The sequence below is a fragment of the Electrophorus electricus genome, chromosome 2 (genome assembly GCF_013358815.1).
Source record: "Electrophorus electricus isolate fEleEle1 chromosome 2, fEleEle1.pri, whole genome shotgun sequence".
Classification (NCBI taxonomy): domain Eukaryota; kingdom Metazoa; phylum Chordata; class Actinopteri; order Gymnotiformes; family Gymnotidae; genus Electrophorus; species Electrophorus electricus.
The window spans coordinates 31,701,356-31,714,925 of record NC_049536.1 but is presented as its reverse complement, the minus strand read 5'-3'; the positions used below and the strand labels follow the sequence as shown (position 1 = coordinate 31,714,925).

The window sequence follows — 13,570 nt, the reverse complement described above, 5'->3', positions numbered from 1 at the left end:
TAAATAAAATATTTGGTTAATAAAAGTTTTTGACATTTTCTTTTTGAAATTTTCATTCACATAGCTTAGGCTTTTTGATAGCTCATGAAGTTTGGGCAGGCTATATATCTGAATACAATAGAAAAAGACTTTAGATGTATCAGCAAGCACAATTCGGATTTAATATTTAAATAATAAAAGTTAATTGTAATAAAATTATACTAAAACCTTTTATTCCTTTTCAGTATTACTTCAATAGCTACCACAAGAAGTAGAAAACATTCTTGTTATTGATATGCGTCTTGCGTAGCATAAAAGACTATTAAAATTGGTTTAATACGTCCTGCTTCCCGTAGCACAGTTGCCGAGGTGATCGTGAGACGCTAGATGACAAATCCCACCTGGCTAGCTAACGTTATCTTATCGACTCCATTGATAGCTATTCAACAAGCAATTTGAGGATATATCAAAAACTCACTATGGCGGGTGTATTAGATGCACTATGGGAGGACAGAGATGTTCGATTTGATATTACACCGCAGTAAGTTTGGTTATAACTAGCTCCGCTGTTTAGCCAAATAAATAGCCAACCCTAACTATGCTAAGCTAGGACAGCTAGGTTAGCTAACTTGGTTAGTTACTTAGTTACTTTAAATTAACTATTACTTCATAACGTTAGCTACGTATTACGTTAAGCCAAGTATTCTAGTTAACTACAGTTAATAGATCTACAATTTATATGCGATGCTGATTTTCCTCAACTGTAAGTAAATTGCAAGCCAAGTTATCCAGCGTTAGCTAGATAACCAGTACGTAGCTAGCTTTCGTTTTTATTTTATTTTATTTTTAGATAATTAATTTTGGATTTGTAGCTTAGCTATAGATTAAATGGTTATCTGAGAGTAGCATTTGATGATTCCTTGATTGCTCGATGCGCATATCTAGCTAGAGTAGGAGACACGGACTTTGGACCCTGGCTAGGCGTTACAGTTTGTCTTTGCTGTTCTTCTTGAATCAGACAGATGAAAACCAGACCCGGTGAAGTGCTCATAGATTGTCTAGATTCTATAGAAGACACAAAAGGAAACAACGGCGATCGAGGTGTTTATCTCATGAACCGCTAGCTGTTTGTCTAGCTAGATAACATTCAAAGTCATGTGTAACCTTTGCATTTCTTTCGCGTATGTTATGTCATGTCTGTCATACCTTTCATATAAAGATTAAAACACATTTCCATCGTTTTAGCAAGCAATAAAAGTCAGCCATAAATTCCTGTGAGTAGACTGCAGACTGTCCTTTCTCTACATTTAATTTTAAAGGAAGACTCCTGGTGACCAATTTAAGAATCATCTGGCATTCTGTCGCGTTACCAAGGGTTAACTTGTGTAAGTATAATGTTATTATTAGTGTGAAATATAGATATAGTCGATCATGCATCAATCAGTTGCTGATAATCCAATAAGAATTCAGTCTCTCACATTTTGTTCTCTGTAGTGAATGTTTTTGTTTACACGTCAGTTTCCTATTAAATAAAACTTTTATTTTCTTTCTTTCTTTTTTATTGACTAATTTACAGCTGTGGGATACAATTCTGTCATAAACATAACCACAAGAACAGCAAATTCTGTAAGACATTTATGTTTATATTATTTTGGAGTCTCTTATTTAAAGTGAGCATTGTACATAACATGGGGTTTATACTTTTTACAGAAACTAAGGGGGCAAACTGAAGCTCTCTACATCCTGACCAAATCAAACAACACAAGATTTGAGTTTATATTCACCAATGTAGTTCCTGGCAGCCCAAGACTCTTTACATCTGTCATTGCTGTCCACAGGTATGATAGTCACACATCACTGCAAAGTAATTTCAATCATTTACACCCTGAATGCCATATTTTAAGGATATTTGGATCATTAATTTGTAAATTCCTATTTGTAGGACATTTGTAGTAAATATTTTTAAGAAATGTTATAAATTCTCTCTTAGTCTGCTTCAAAAAGGGTTATTTTCCTATACAGAGCATACGAGACCTCCAAAATGTACCGAGATCTCAAACTGAGAGGAGCTCTCATTCAGAACAAACAGCTGAGACTACTGTCACGGGAACAAGTTTATGACAAAATAAACGGAGTTTGGAATTTATCCAGTGACCAGGTAGTGTAAATCCCTTAGAATAATATTGAAAAGTATGTAGGAAAAAGGATTGGACTGATGTTGTGCTTTGTGGTTGTGTAAGGGTCACTTTTCTGTAATGGCAAATTTTGTAACTCAAAATGTTATAATAGGCATTACTTTGTGTTTCAGGGCAACCTTGGTACATTTTTCATTACTAATGTGAGAATAGTGTGGCATGCCAATATGAATGAGAGCTTCAATGTCAGCATTCCCTACTTGCAGATTGTGAGTATTCAGTATCACAGTCAGTGATGAGTATTTGTTAAAATCTCATGGTCACATTATATCTAGTTATTCCTCTGCTATTGTTTCTCCCAAGCGCTCTATAAGGATTAGAGATTCAAAGTTTGGACTGGCGCTTGTCATCGAGAGCTCTCAACAGGTGGGACTGAATGCGAGTACCAATCAGAGATGTAAAATGATCTAAGTATAGAAACCTTTGATAAGATTTTTGAATGTTTTTGTTTTATAAGATGAAACATTTGATTATTTTTATAAAAGCACAGATAATAAAGGAGTTAATGTTGACATCAGTTTTGCGCATTTGCTTTCATTCTGTTTTATTCTGTTTCATTTGTCTGTGACCGTTTTCTCAGACAGGAGGGTATGTACTAGGTTTCAAGATTGATCCGATGGACAAGTTACAAGATGCAGTGAAAGAAATAAACTCTCTTCACAAGGTGTACTCTGCAAACCCAATTTTTGGTGTTGAGTACGAGATGGAGGAAAAGGTAAATGGAAACGTTTGTGACAAAACGTTGGCTGTATGTGTGTTTTCATCACATCCCCTATGACTGAAGAAAATAAAACTGGATAGCCACCTGTTCATGATGACTAAGGCCTTTGATGTTAACTCAGCCTCAGCCACTGGATGAGCTAACGGTGGAGCAGCCTCCTGATGATGTGGAGATCGAGCCAGATGAGCAGACTGATGCTTTCACAGTGAGCACACTTTGTTCAGTAATAAATGATGCACTCAACGGGGAGATCTGTCTCTTTTACACTCTGAAAATAGCTGCATGCTTAAACCATGTATCACAATGTCCTATCAACACTGACTTCGGTTGCCTAGTTTCAAACCTGCTTATGCTAAAGTACATTTCTTGTGATTAATTAGAAATAGCAAAAATATGCTAGAATTTTTAAATAAATGTATGTTTAATTTTTGGTTTTTGTTTTTTCTTATTTTTATAGGCTTATTTTGCTGATAGCAACAAGGTATAATAACCATACTATAAAAACTACAATCAGATTGTCATGATTCATCCTTAAACTCATTTTTGAAATAATTTTTTAAACATCATCTTTATATATTTTTAATACTTAACTGTTATTACAATTTCCTTCAAAGCAACAAGACCGGGAGCCAGTATTCTCAGAGGAGCTTGGTTTAGCAGTGGAGAAGTTAAAAGAAGGCTTCACATTACAGGGACTTTGGGAAGTCATGGGCTGAAAACATAAAAGAGCATGAAGCTGTTTTAAATAGTAACAAGAAGGACCAGTTAAATCTTTATATCATCAGTGTTTAAAATAATGTATCAGTTGGGAAAAAAGTTTAGAGCTCACATTATTGATTAAATGTTTATAGGCAGAATCAAGGCCTTTTCCCAGCAGATTTATTATAATATACAGGGCTGGTCTTGCACAAACTAGATTGATGTGTGTGTGTGTGTGTGTGTGTTCAAAATATAATGAATATCATGTAGTTTTGCTATTATGCTATAATTAAAAAATATCCAAAACAATACCATGGAGTGAGCCTTTTAAGCTAATTTTAATTAATGTTAGATTAAGGTAGCCAAAGTTTTGAATCATCATTTTAAACAATAGACATCATGTGGCTATTTTCATATGTACTAGTGAAGGTGAAGAATTTTACAGATGGCCCAGGAGCACAAATTAGCTTTTGTTGTAACAACAGCTGTTCTTTGCTGACCTGTGAGCTAGGGAAGGTCAGTTCATAGGAAGCACATTCAACACATAAAACTGCACACTTGTGAGAAGAATATGGATTAGTCAGTGTTAGGAAAAAGTGACTGAGGGACTTTAAAGCCATGAAACATAAAAGAACATACAAACTCTTTGCAATGACCCTGACTATGACTCTTTCTAAAACATAAATACTAACGTTTTCTTAAAACTATTTTGCTGGAAGTACCAAAAATAAGAGAAACAGTGTCATCCTCCCCAGAGAAACACGAGTAGCCCTGTCATAACTGTCCAAGGTCCACAGTTGGTTATTTCCATCTTTGACAGCTGCCTAATGTGACTCTGTTTTCTAATCTGGCCAACCCGAATTCTTTCTGCCTGTGCTGGGGTGCTAAATATAGAGGGACAGAATTAAACTGCACTGACTTCTGCGTTAACATAGCCTGTTACAACAAAGACAGTGAGACAAGGTAAAGCACTGAAGTTCTGACACCCTCTCTGATACATCCTCCAAGATGGAACCAGCAAGTATGCGGGAAGACTTGAAGCTCTATCAGAGCACCCTGCTTCAAGATGGTTTGAAGGAGCTCCTAAAAGAGAATAAATTTATTGACTGCATACTCAAAGTAGGAGACAGGAGTCTGCCTTGTCACAAACTTATCATGGCAGCATGTAGCCCTTACTTTAGAGAGCTTTATTTCACTGAAGATGGCAAAGAAAAAAGCTTTGAGAACAAGGAGGTTGTGCTGGAAAATGTGGATCCAACCATTATGGACATGATTGTGAATTACCTTTATTCTGCAGAAATAGAGATTACAGATGAGAATGTGCAGGACGTTTTTGCAATAGCCAACCGCTTTCAGATACCATCTGTTTTCACAGTGTGTGTGAACTACCTACAGAAGAAACTCTCAATGGGAAACTGCCTAGCTATCTTCAGATTGGGACTGGTGCTAAACTGCCCAAGATTGGCTATTGCAGCAAGAGACTACATAGCTGATAGATTTGAGACACTAGCTAAAGAGGAAGACTTTCTTGAGTTTAACCCTCCTGAGCTTTTTGCCATCATAGGAGTTGATGTTCTTAATGTGGAGAAAGAGCAAGTGGTGTTTGAACTACTGATGAAATGGATCAGGAAGGACAAAGAAAAGCGGGTAAAGTTTTTAAACGAAGCTTTTGAGCACATTCGCTTCCGTCTACTTCCAGAAAAGTATTTCAAGGAAAAGGTGGAAAAGGATGACATAATCAAATCTGATCCTGAAGTTGTGAAAAAAATTAAGGTAATCAAAGATGCTTTTGCTGGGAAGCTTCCAGCAAAGGAGGGAGGGAAAGAGGATGGAGAAAACTTACTACCTGGTTACCTGAACGACAGCCCAAGGCTTGGGATGCATGCTAAAGACCTTATCCTGATGATTAATGATACCGCCGCTGTGGTTTATGACCCTATTGAGAATGAATGCTCCTTAGCAGCAATGGCAGAGCAGATACCCCGAAACCATGTTAGCATCTCTACCAAAAAGAATCAACTTTATGTCGCAGGTGGACTCTTTGTGGATGACGACAATAAAGAAACCCCACTGCAGTGCTATTTTTATCAGGTAAATAACTGTGTAATATTCTATTCATTTCCATTTTCTTTATAGGATAGTCCATACACTCCAAGACATTGAGTTAGTAATATAATGTGATATGTAATCCCGATGTTTATTCCAGCTGGACACTCTTACTCCAGAATGGATTGCTCTACCCCCATTGCCTTCTCCCAGATGTCTGTTTGCACTGGGAGAATTTGACAATCTCCTGTTTGCCATTGCTGGCAAAGACCTGCAGACCAACGAATCTCTTGACTCAGTAATGTGCTATGACACTGAGTAAGTGTAAGACCGTTGAACACTAGCTTTTCATTTTAGCCTTTCAAATATGAAAAAGACACTCAAATCACTATTTTCCATCTGACAGCAAAATGAAATGGACTGAAACGAAAAAACTGCCCTTGAAATTACACGGTCACAGTGTGATTTCACAAAATGGGCTGGTGTACTGTATTGGAGGAAAGACAGATGAAAAGTAAGAGGAGTATGAATATATTACTGAACTGCAGGCTCTATCTTTGTCCTATTTCATGATGTTTTCTTTCATTCACAACACAGCAAAATTATCAACAAAATGTTTGCATATAACCACAAAAAGTCAGAATGGAAAGAGCTTTCTGCAATGAAAACACCAAGGTCCATGTTTGGAGCAACTGTACACAAAGGAAAGATTATTGTGATTGGAGGAATCAATGAAGATGGCCTGTTGGCATCTTGCGAAGCCTTTGACTTTGGAACCAACAAGTAGGTGACATTATATAACTGTGATTACTTAATGCATATAAGGAAACATTCTGTGGGTTGCAAAATTTTCATCTTGACAGAATAAATTGAAGGATGCCGTCTACATCAGTGAGATGTATATTTGTAAATATCTTTTGCTTCTTTATTTGCCTTGTGGGCAAGGTGGGAAACCTTTCCTGAATTTGCCCAGGAGAGGAGCTCAGTGAATCTTGTCAGTACTGGTGGTGTACTATATTTAGTTGGGGGCTTCACCATGATGGAGACAGATATTAAAGAGTGTTCCCCCTCAGAGATCACAGACATCTGGCAGTAAGTAGTCACTGGGCTTTTAGTAATGGAAGTTCCATTGTTCCAACAAGACTGAGATTTTGCCAGTGGTGATTGCTAGAATTCTGTTCTAAATTTCATCTATTACAACAGCTACAACAAACATTAAACACATTGAATTGCATAATAAATGTGTCTGCAGATACCTAACTTATAGGACACTTTTTTATGACAGGTTTGAAGAAGACAAGAAGCAGTGGTCTGGCATGCTGAGAGAGATGCGCTATGCAGCTGGAGCTTCATGTGTTTCCATGCGACTAAATGCAGTAAAAATGCCCAAACTGTAAAAACAGCCTCATTGTACTAAACTGCACCCGATACCATTTTAAACATACTTGGTTATTCCAGTGATGCATAATTACATTTTAGTAGCAACATTATGAATATATTTAAGCATGAAACAGGCCACTGAAAAACAGCTGGGCGGTTTTAGTGTGTGAGGGAAACTGTTTGTATAAACACTAATGTCAATTATAGTCACATTTATTTTTTAAAAAATAATAAACATTTGTGGTTAAAACGTGTATTTTCTTCATGAAAATGTCTACAGCTTTTCATGTTTTGTATTTTATTACAAAGACATTACAAATATTACACCAGTATAAAACTCATTAGAGGCATCATCTGTCAGGTATTCACTACCTTGTGTTCCCTTTAACAAAGAAGAAAAAAATGTGAATTTAATATGCAGTAAGTGTCTCAATCTCTGTGTTACTGTGGATATCCAAAGAAATGTTTTAACTGCAGTGGATTTGGTATGCAGTTCACTATCTTTATCAAGCTTTTAGATAATTTAAGTTTCTCAGGTCAGTTCTGTAAATAACTTCTTTTTTAAATATTCCTTCCAAGTGTCTTGGGTGGAGAGCTCCATAGAATTCCATTCAAAGTGAGGAATCTGCATTAGAGAGCAATTATTAATGTTTATCAATTCTCAGATTTTTTAATCAATACAACAGAAAAGGAACAACCATTTCTCTACTCACATGTAAAACATGATATCCTAAAATCTCCAGATGTCTCTTTTTCATCTGGACTTCCCCTTTCATGTGCTGAGAGTTTTTGCAGAAGGATTTGGAATCCAAGAAGTCTAGGGCTATGCTAAATACACAAGTTACACAGGGGGGGAAAAAACGGTTATTGTTTTAGTCTTTTCCTGTTTTCTAAATGCATCTGCTACATGTGTAAGTAAAACGTTAAAGCTGACAACACATAGCCTGCAAAAATTACATAAATCAATCCAAGGGTTCTTATGTGCATTACACAGTTGAGCCTGTGCATGAATTTTCCACTACATGTTAATCAATATCAAAAGATTGCTGTCCAACATCCATACCGGCGAGCACCTGGAGGCAGCCCCGTGCTCTCCTTCCTGCCTGAACCAGACTCCCAGCGCAGCTTCCCGTCCTCATCGATCTGCAGCTGGCTCGGTTCACTGTAGGGTATTGCCCGCTGGTTACGGTCCTGGACGCACTCGAAATCTGCAAGGACGAAATTCAAACTTCAACCTGAGCAGTACAGAACAGGCTCCCTGCTCAGCACTGGGACTCACTAGGACACGTACTGTGGAGGTCAGCATTTTTATGGCTCACATTAAGATTAAGGCAACATATTTTCAATGTAAATATCTTAGTCTATATTACTGAAAAGCTTAAACATTAAAAAAAAAAAAAGTTACAATAGCTATAATCAACTACACATCAATTGGTCACCTTCTCAGTTATATGTAAATGCTCTAACCACCATTAAAACTCTGCTTGTACTTACCGACGGTGTAAAAGTATGGAGTCAACACTGCTGCTCTGGCACAGTTAATGCCTCCAAGCACCTCACCCAGCATACTCTGGATCTGCTGTTGCACTGGACTGACCAAGTTGTTGCCTACATGTTTTAGAAATATAAGTTAGCCAAGTGCTCAAAAGTTATTAACATTCCTAATTTCACTGGCCTGTGCGGGGACCTTGGGACCTTATGAAAACTGAAACAACTGGAACAAAATTGCTTTTGTTTCTATTCACTCACTTCTCTTTTGGAGCTGCTGGCAAAAGCGCTTGTGGAACCAGGGCACCTGGAACTCGGGGCACTCAAGACACACAGCACGGTTCAGCTCCATCAGACGCAAACGCACTCGCATGTTCAGGGCATTCGGCATCACTATCAGAGCAAACCATGTGATAAGCTGAGCGCCAACACTTCGCATTGTACATGCCAGTATATACTGTACTTAATGTTACTGATGAGCATGTAATAGTTTAATAATCATCACAATGAATTTGGAATTTTACAGTTATGATTTGTAGCAAAATGAAACTTGAAGCTTTTCCTTATGGACATTTTGATCATTCCATGCAGAAAAACTTCACATACTCTCAAGTTGTGCATCCAATTTGGCCAGGAAATCCACACTGAACACTTCTCTGATGACCTCCTCTGGGAAACAGTCGACCAGGGCCAAGGCATAAGCCAACAGAACCAGCAGGTGAGGCTCAAAGGACCCTGAGAGAATAGAACAGCTGAGTCTAGTTCCAAATCAATTTTCTGAATTACAAGGGTTAGGCTACAGTTTGAAAGTAAGAACTCACTGATATGTGGAGTTAAGCGCTGAATGCAAGCATCAAATAACTCATCCACCTTTGGAGAGTTGTAATCAAGCACAGCAAAAGGGAGTAAAGTGGCATAGGTTCCAGAGTAATGAATCTAAACAGGATAACATTTAGAATGTAGCAACACACAATGTGTATTAGACATTTTCAGTTCTTGTATATTCACAAATCTAGAACAATGCTTCTCAACTCAGTCACTGGGACTCAATGGCATGTCCACATTTTGGCTCCAACCTAGTTCCAGTACACCTGTACCAGGTATTCATTTGTTCAAGTGCATTGGATAGAGCAAAACTGTGCACTGTGTGGCAAGTGTTATAGCTGACATAACTGAAACATCACTATTCACTTGTTTGTGACACAAAGTCAAGAGCCCAATTAAATCCAATGACTTCAAATTATCCTACCTTATGCATGTTCTCAAATGCCACATTGGCCATTCGTTCCAATAGTGTTTCACAGCGATAACTGGTCCTTGTGAGATAGACGGCCAGCTCTGGAACGTTGGCCCAGGATACCTGCTCCACCAGTCTCTGAAACATGACGACAGTCTCTTCGAGCAGCGTCTCCTCAAACCATTCCCCAGATATGTACCTCAGCTCCTCCAGAATCGCATCCAGCCGCTCTGCATTTTGCAGTCGCGTCTGCCCACAGCGCTTCAGTGTCTGGAGCAGGAGGACGTACTTGCTGGGAGTGCTGTGGCGGTAGGTGGGGTCGTTACGGATCCATCTGGCGATGGCTACGGTAATTGAGCTGTAGGCATTCAGGCTGCACTGTGGCACCATGGCGTTGACACGGGCAATGATCGCCTCATCAACATGCAGAGAGGGAAGCATGGAGATGACACGGGACAACATGGGCACCTCGTATGGGTGCAAACTGGCCTGCAAGAAACTAAATAAAAGCAACATGAAATGAAACCATCTGTTTTACTTATTTAGTTGAGAGCAAATCAAGGTTAAAATAAATATGTAACAAACATTCAAAACGGTCCTATTAAAATTCTATTATTCTGAAATCCTTTTAAAAGCATTTGGGATAAAATCCTGAACACGGATCCTGTTTTAATAAATAATGACCACCAAATATTCAGCAAATATTTCAACTTTTCCTAGAAACATTTCTCATTCATTCACCAATATAATATGCTTTGGTCAACACAAACACCTTCTGGACCATAAACAAACCATGTAACTGATGCAAGTTTGTAAAACAAAAAAAACATTTTTTTACCGAAGCAGTATGCTCCTCAATTTGGAAAAGAGTTCGGGATTCTGATAGTGCAGTAGCAAAAGTGACTGAGTCATCTTTGAAATCTCCACAGGCCCATAAACCTCCAGATTCTTGTGCAGTATTGATGCAATCCTGTTGACCACAATTTTTTCCAGAAAAATACAAGGATAAGAACAAATCTCTATGGCTTTATTACTTATTATTTAAATGGCCCAAAACAGAAAGTATCCTTGAACTCATACTGGTATCCTACACATCAGAGATTACTGATCATAAGTCAGTGCTATACAAACACGAAGGCTGAGACGTCTTACTTATCGATCAGTTGAAGGTTCCGGCATTGAGTCTCTTCCAGCAACTCCAGAATAGCAAGTGCTTGTTGGGCATTCAGCTCTTCAGCTAACAACAGTGCTGCATTTTCTAGCCTGTGAGACCAATAAAACCGCACAATTAGCTGGACATCAAAACACTGAATGTGAAGCTGTTCAACAACTGAAGGATGAATTATAAGAACACACTAGAATGTCAAAATCTTAGCAGTAATTTGTGGCAATTTTCCTAGAATAGCTTTGGCATTCCCCAGCCCAACATACTGTTAAAATATTAACAAAACTGACTGGACACCTTTCTGACCAGTGATTTATGTGATTACTGGACAGTGGTGCAGAACAGCTGAGACAATATGTCGTAAGGTCTGTGAAAAAGTTTCAAAATGTGTTGCACTGCTGAATGGTTCCACGGCTGAATGGTGCTGCAACATATCGGAAAGCTTGTTTATGATACAGCAGGGATACTGTTAAACAGTACCGAATAAATGTGGCCTTTTATGATTACCATATTCTAGAGGTCAACATTTCAATAACGATCAACACTGCATAGGTCAAATATCAAAAGCAGTCCAAGTTCTTCACTCTTACCTCTCTCTGGTTGCATGCCCTGCCAAAGGCACCAAAGCAACAAAAAGCTTTGTGAAAGACAGAGCATCAGTGCTAGTGTCCACCAGTTCCATCAGCCGTTGCTTAGCAGCCAGTGTAAAGGCAAAATTGTCATACTGCATTGACTGAAACAGTCCCAATATAATACTAATGTTCTCCGTGTCCAGATGGGGGACATTTTTGAGGAGAATGTGGTTGCACTTTTCCAGCAGAGGTTGATGCATGAACCTGATGTTTCGGAGGAACTGCACTATCCTTCTGGGGTTGTTGTAATGGAACGGGTCCATGCTGTCCAGGAGAGTGTCAGCTTTTACAATTAGTGCATCACGTAAACGAGGAGACACCAGGTGGGATACACTGATCATGAGGGTGGTCAACACCCTGGAAAAGTCAAAGATCAGTTAGATTTTTATCAGTACATATGTTCTTATATTTTATTTGAAAAGAGGTTTGTTTAGACAGACACAATAGATACCTGGCATCATCTATTGTATCCAACTTCTGTCTCACAATCTCTGTAATCTGACCCATTATTGGACTGTGGTACAAATTCTGATCACTTAAACAAACAGAAAACTTTGATAATGTTGCCATCAAGAACCTGTAAAGCATAATAAGCCTGGCTTAACAGAATACATTTTAAAGCCTGAACTTCATGTAATGCAAACAAATAATTGACCTATACTGTAAACGTAGTGCTAGAACTACCTTTCTTGCCTACTCCATGCTTCCATCACCAAATGCTGTACAAGAGAGTCATGTGGTTCTACACTAAGCCTTTAAAGAGAGACAAAAAGTTGTGTAAACTTTTAGATACATTACTGAGACTCCCCCCCCCCCCCCCCCCCCCCCCCAAACACTAAAGATCTGCATGTGCTACAGCTGCCCAAAGGAAAAGAAACATTTTAGAGTTATCTGGGCAGTCACAACAGTACTGAAAACCACATTACCTCAGAACTCCATAAAGCATTTCCACGACTGTGGTATCATCCATCAGACTGATCTTGTTCTCAGCTAGGACACAAAGTGTCAGGAACTGAGGGTGGCTCCGGGTAAGTTCAACTGTTCGGAGCATCTGTGGCCTATTCTTCTGAAATTGCCACAGCAGGTGAACAGCACAATTCACATGTTTAACTGAGAGTTTAGCCTTGTTTTTGCCCACCACATCAAATACCTGATCCTCTGCTGTGCAGGCTTTAATTTGTGCCAGAACTTGGTCTTGGCACATGGCCCCATATTGCATATAATTAAACACCCTGCAAGGGTAGCAGCGTAGGGCCTGGAGCCTGAACATGACTGGAGGGCACAGGTCAGGAAAGGTGCCCAGTCCACATATTAAAAGTGGTCCGAGTTTAATGGCGTCAAAGAGATGATGGATTCATAAGGGACCCAATATTGCTCACGTGGACTTCAAGGGCAGGATAACAACACAATTTCCTTGTGGGCATTTAAACAACCATCATGACTGAGCATGAGCCTATTCCTGAAAAACAGAGAGGTGGACACGGTCATTATTCCAACGTGAGAATGTAATAATGATCTAGGTAACTAACCTAGTCATTGAGGGTTTAGCTGGCTAGCTACTGATGCACAAAAAAAAGAGACAAAAACTGTCAGCAACACCTGTAACATTCATTCCTTCAAAAATGCACCAAGCTGTATGTTTCACCTGTCCTGGGCTTCATGGGTAAAGCAGCTAGCCACATGTCCTAACTTAGCTAGCAACTCACGTGGGAGACGTGCTGGTTAATAAATATCAGAACCTTTTTACATCCACGCGCTTCTATTAGTTCCCAACCAAAACAAATAAAGTTGCGGACTCTCAGATCCACATGTATGACAAAAGCATTGACAACTTTTGAGAACCGAAAGGATTGGATAGTCCTTTGGTAGTAAAGTATGTTGCTGTGTTCGCAACTTGTTTCCGACTTCAAACACGTTTTTCATAATTCAAAATAAAAGTATTGCTCTGTCGTTCGAGGTTTAAAGAGGTGGAAGAAGCCACATTAAGTACTTGTAGGTAATTCAAAATAAAAGTGCTTTTCCGCTTTC

The 13,570-nt window shown here is 38.8% G+C and overlaps 3 protein-coding genes across 6 annotated transcripts; 2 read left to right on the top strand and 1 right to left on the bottom strand.

The window, feature by feature from the left end:
* The first annotated feature begins 352 nt into the window (after positions 1–352).
* bbs5 (Bardet-Biedl syndrome 5) lies at positions 353–3,897 on the top strand. 2 transcript variants are annotated; one of them, XM_027021114.2, is made up of 12 exons: positions 353–520; positions 998–1,080; positions 1,299–1,364; positions 1,556–1,605; positions 1,690–1,817; positions 2,002–2,137; positions 2,288–2,383; positions 2,478–2,540; positions 2,755–2,889; positions 3,017–3,100; positions 3,353–3,376; positions 3,510–3,897. In XM_027021114.2, exons 1-12 carry the CDS (start codon positions 459–461, stop codon positions 3,609–3,611), a joined length of 1,029 nt encoding a protein of 342 aa, XP_026876915.1. In that variant the 5' UTR covers positions 353–458; the 3' UTR covers positions 3,612–3,897. The 2 variants fall into 2 exon arrangements, with proteins under 2 accessions (XP_026876915.1, XP_026876916.1); XM_027021115.2 differs by lacking the exon at positions 998–1,080.
* A 628-nt stretch (positions 3,898–4,525) lies between these two features.
* Positions 4,526–7,274, top strand: klhl41a (kelch-like family member 41a). Its single transcript, XM_027021100.2, has 6 exons — positions 4,526–5,685; positions 5,801–5,958; positions 6,047–6,154; positions 6,238–6,423; positions 6,586–6,732; positions 6,926–7,274. Exons 1-6 carry the CDS (start codon positions 4,603–4,605, stop codon positions 7,035–7,037), a joined length of 1,794 nt encoding a protein of 597 aa, XP_026876901.2. The 5' UTR covers positions 4,526–4,602; the 3' UTR covers positions 7,038–7,274.
* On the bottom strand, positions 7,080–13,439 carry fastkd1 (FAST kinase domains 1). Of its 3 annotated transcripts, none has more exons than XM_027021097.2 (15): positions 13,142–13,439; positions 12,469–13,001; positions 12,227–12,295; positions 11,994–12,119; positions 11,501–11,899; positions 10,898–11,008; positions 10,584–10,715; positions 9,758–10,244; positions 9,330–9,444; positions 9,115–9,243; positions 8,770–8,901; positions 8,515–8,628; positions 8,084–8,228; positions 7,734–7,848; positions 7,080–7,645 (listed from the first exon to the last, which is right to left on the bottom strand). In XM_027021097.2, the coding sequence occupies exons 2-15, from the start codon at positions 12,810–12,812 to the stop codon at positions 7,553–7,555; spliced, it is 2,511 nt and encodes an 836-aa protein (XP_026876898.2). In that variant the 5' UTR covers positions 12,813–13,001; positions 13,142–13,439; the 3' UTR covers positions 7,080–7,552. The 3 variants fall into 3 exon arrangements, with proteins under 3 accessions (XP_026876898.2, XP_026876899.2, XP_026876900.2); XM_027021098.2 differs by having other exon boundaries at positions 13,188–13,439; XM_027021099.2 differs by having other exon boundaries at positions 11,994–12,077; positions 12,469–13,439.
* Positions 13,440–13,570: the final 131 nt, after the last annotated feature.

Excerpts from the sequence above, each read along its gene's own strand:
- bbs5 (XM_027021114.2), top strand. The coding sequence starts at position 459 with ATGGCGGGTGTATTAGATGCACTATGGGAGGACAGAGATGTTCGATTT. Across the intron at positions 2,138-2,287 it reads GGAATTTATCCAGTGACCAG|GGCAACCTTGGTACATTTTT; the intron begins GTAGTGTAAATC and ends TTTGTGTTTCAG. Across the intron at positions 3,377-3,509 it reads ATTTTGCTGATAGCAACAAG|CAACAAGACCGGGAGCCAGT; the intron begins GTATAATAACCA and ends TTTCCTTCAAAG.
- klhl41a (XM_027021100.2), top strand. The coding sequence starts at position 4,603 with ATGGAACCAGCAAGTATGCGGGAAGACTTGAAGCTCTATCAGAGCACC. Across the intron at positions 5,686-5,800 it reads TGCAGTGCTATTTTTATCAG|CTGGACACTCTTACTCCAGA; the intron begins GTAAATAACTGT and ends TGTTTATTCCAG. Across the intron at positions 6,424-6,585 it reads TTTGACTTTGGAACCAACAA|GTGGGAAACCTTTCCTGAAT; the intron begins GTAGGTGACATT and ends CTTGTGGGCAAG.
- fastkd1 (XM_027021097.2), bottom strand. The coding sequence starts at position 12,812 with ATGTTCAGGCTCCAGGCCCTACGCTGCTACCCTTGCAGGGTGTTTAAT. Across the intron at positions 10,716-10,897 it reads AACCTTCAACTGATCGATAA|GATTGCATCAATACTGCACA; the intron begins GTAAGACGTCTC and ends TGTGGTCAACAG. Across the intron at positions 8,629-8,769 it reads CCAGCAGCTCCAAAAGAGAA|GCAACAACTTGGTCAGTCCA; the intron begins GTGAGTGAATAG and ends TAAAACATGTAG.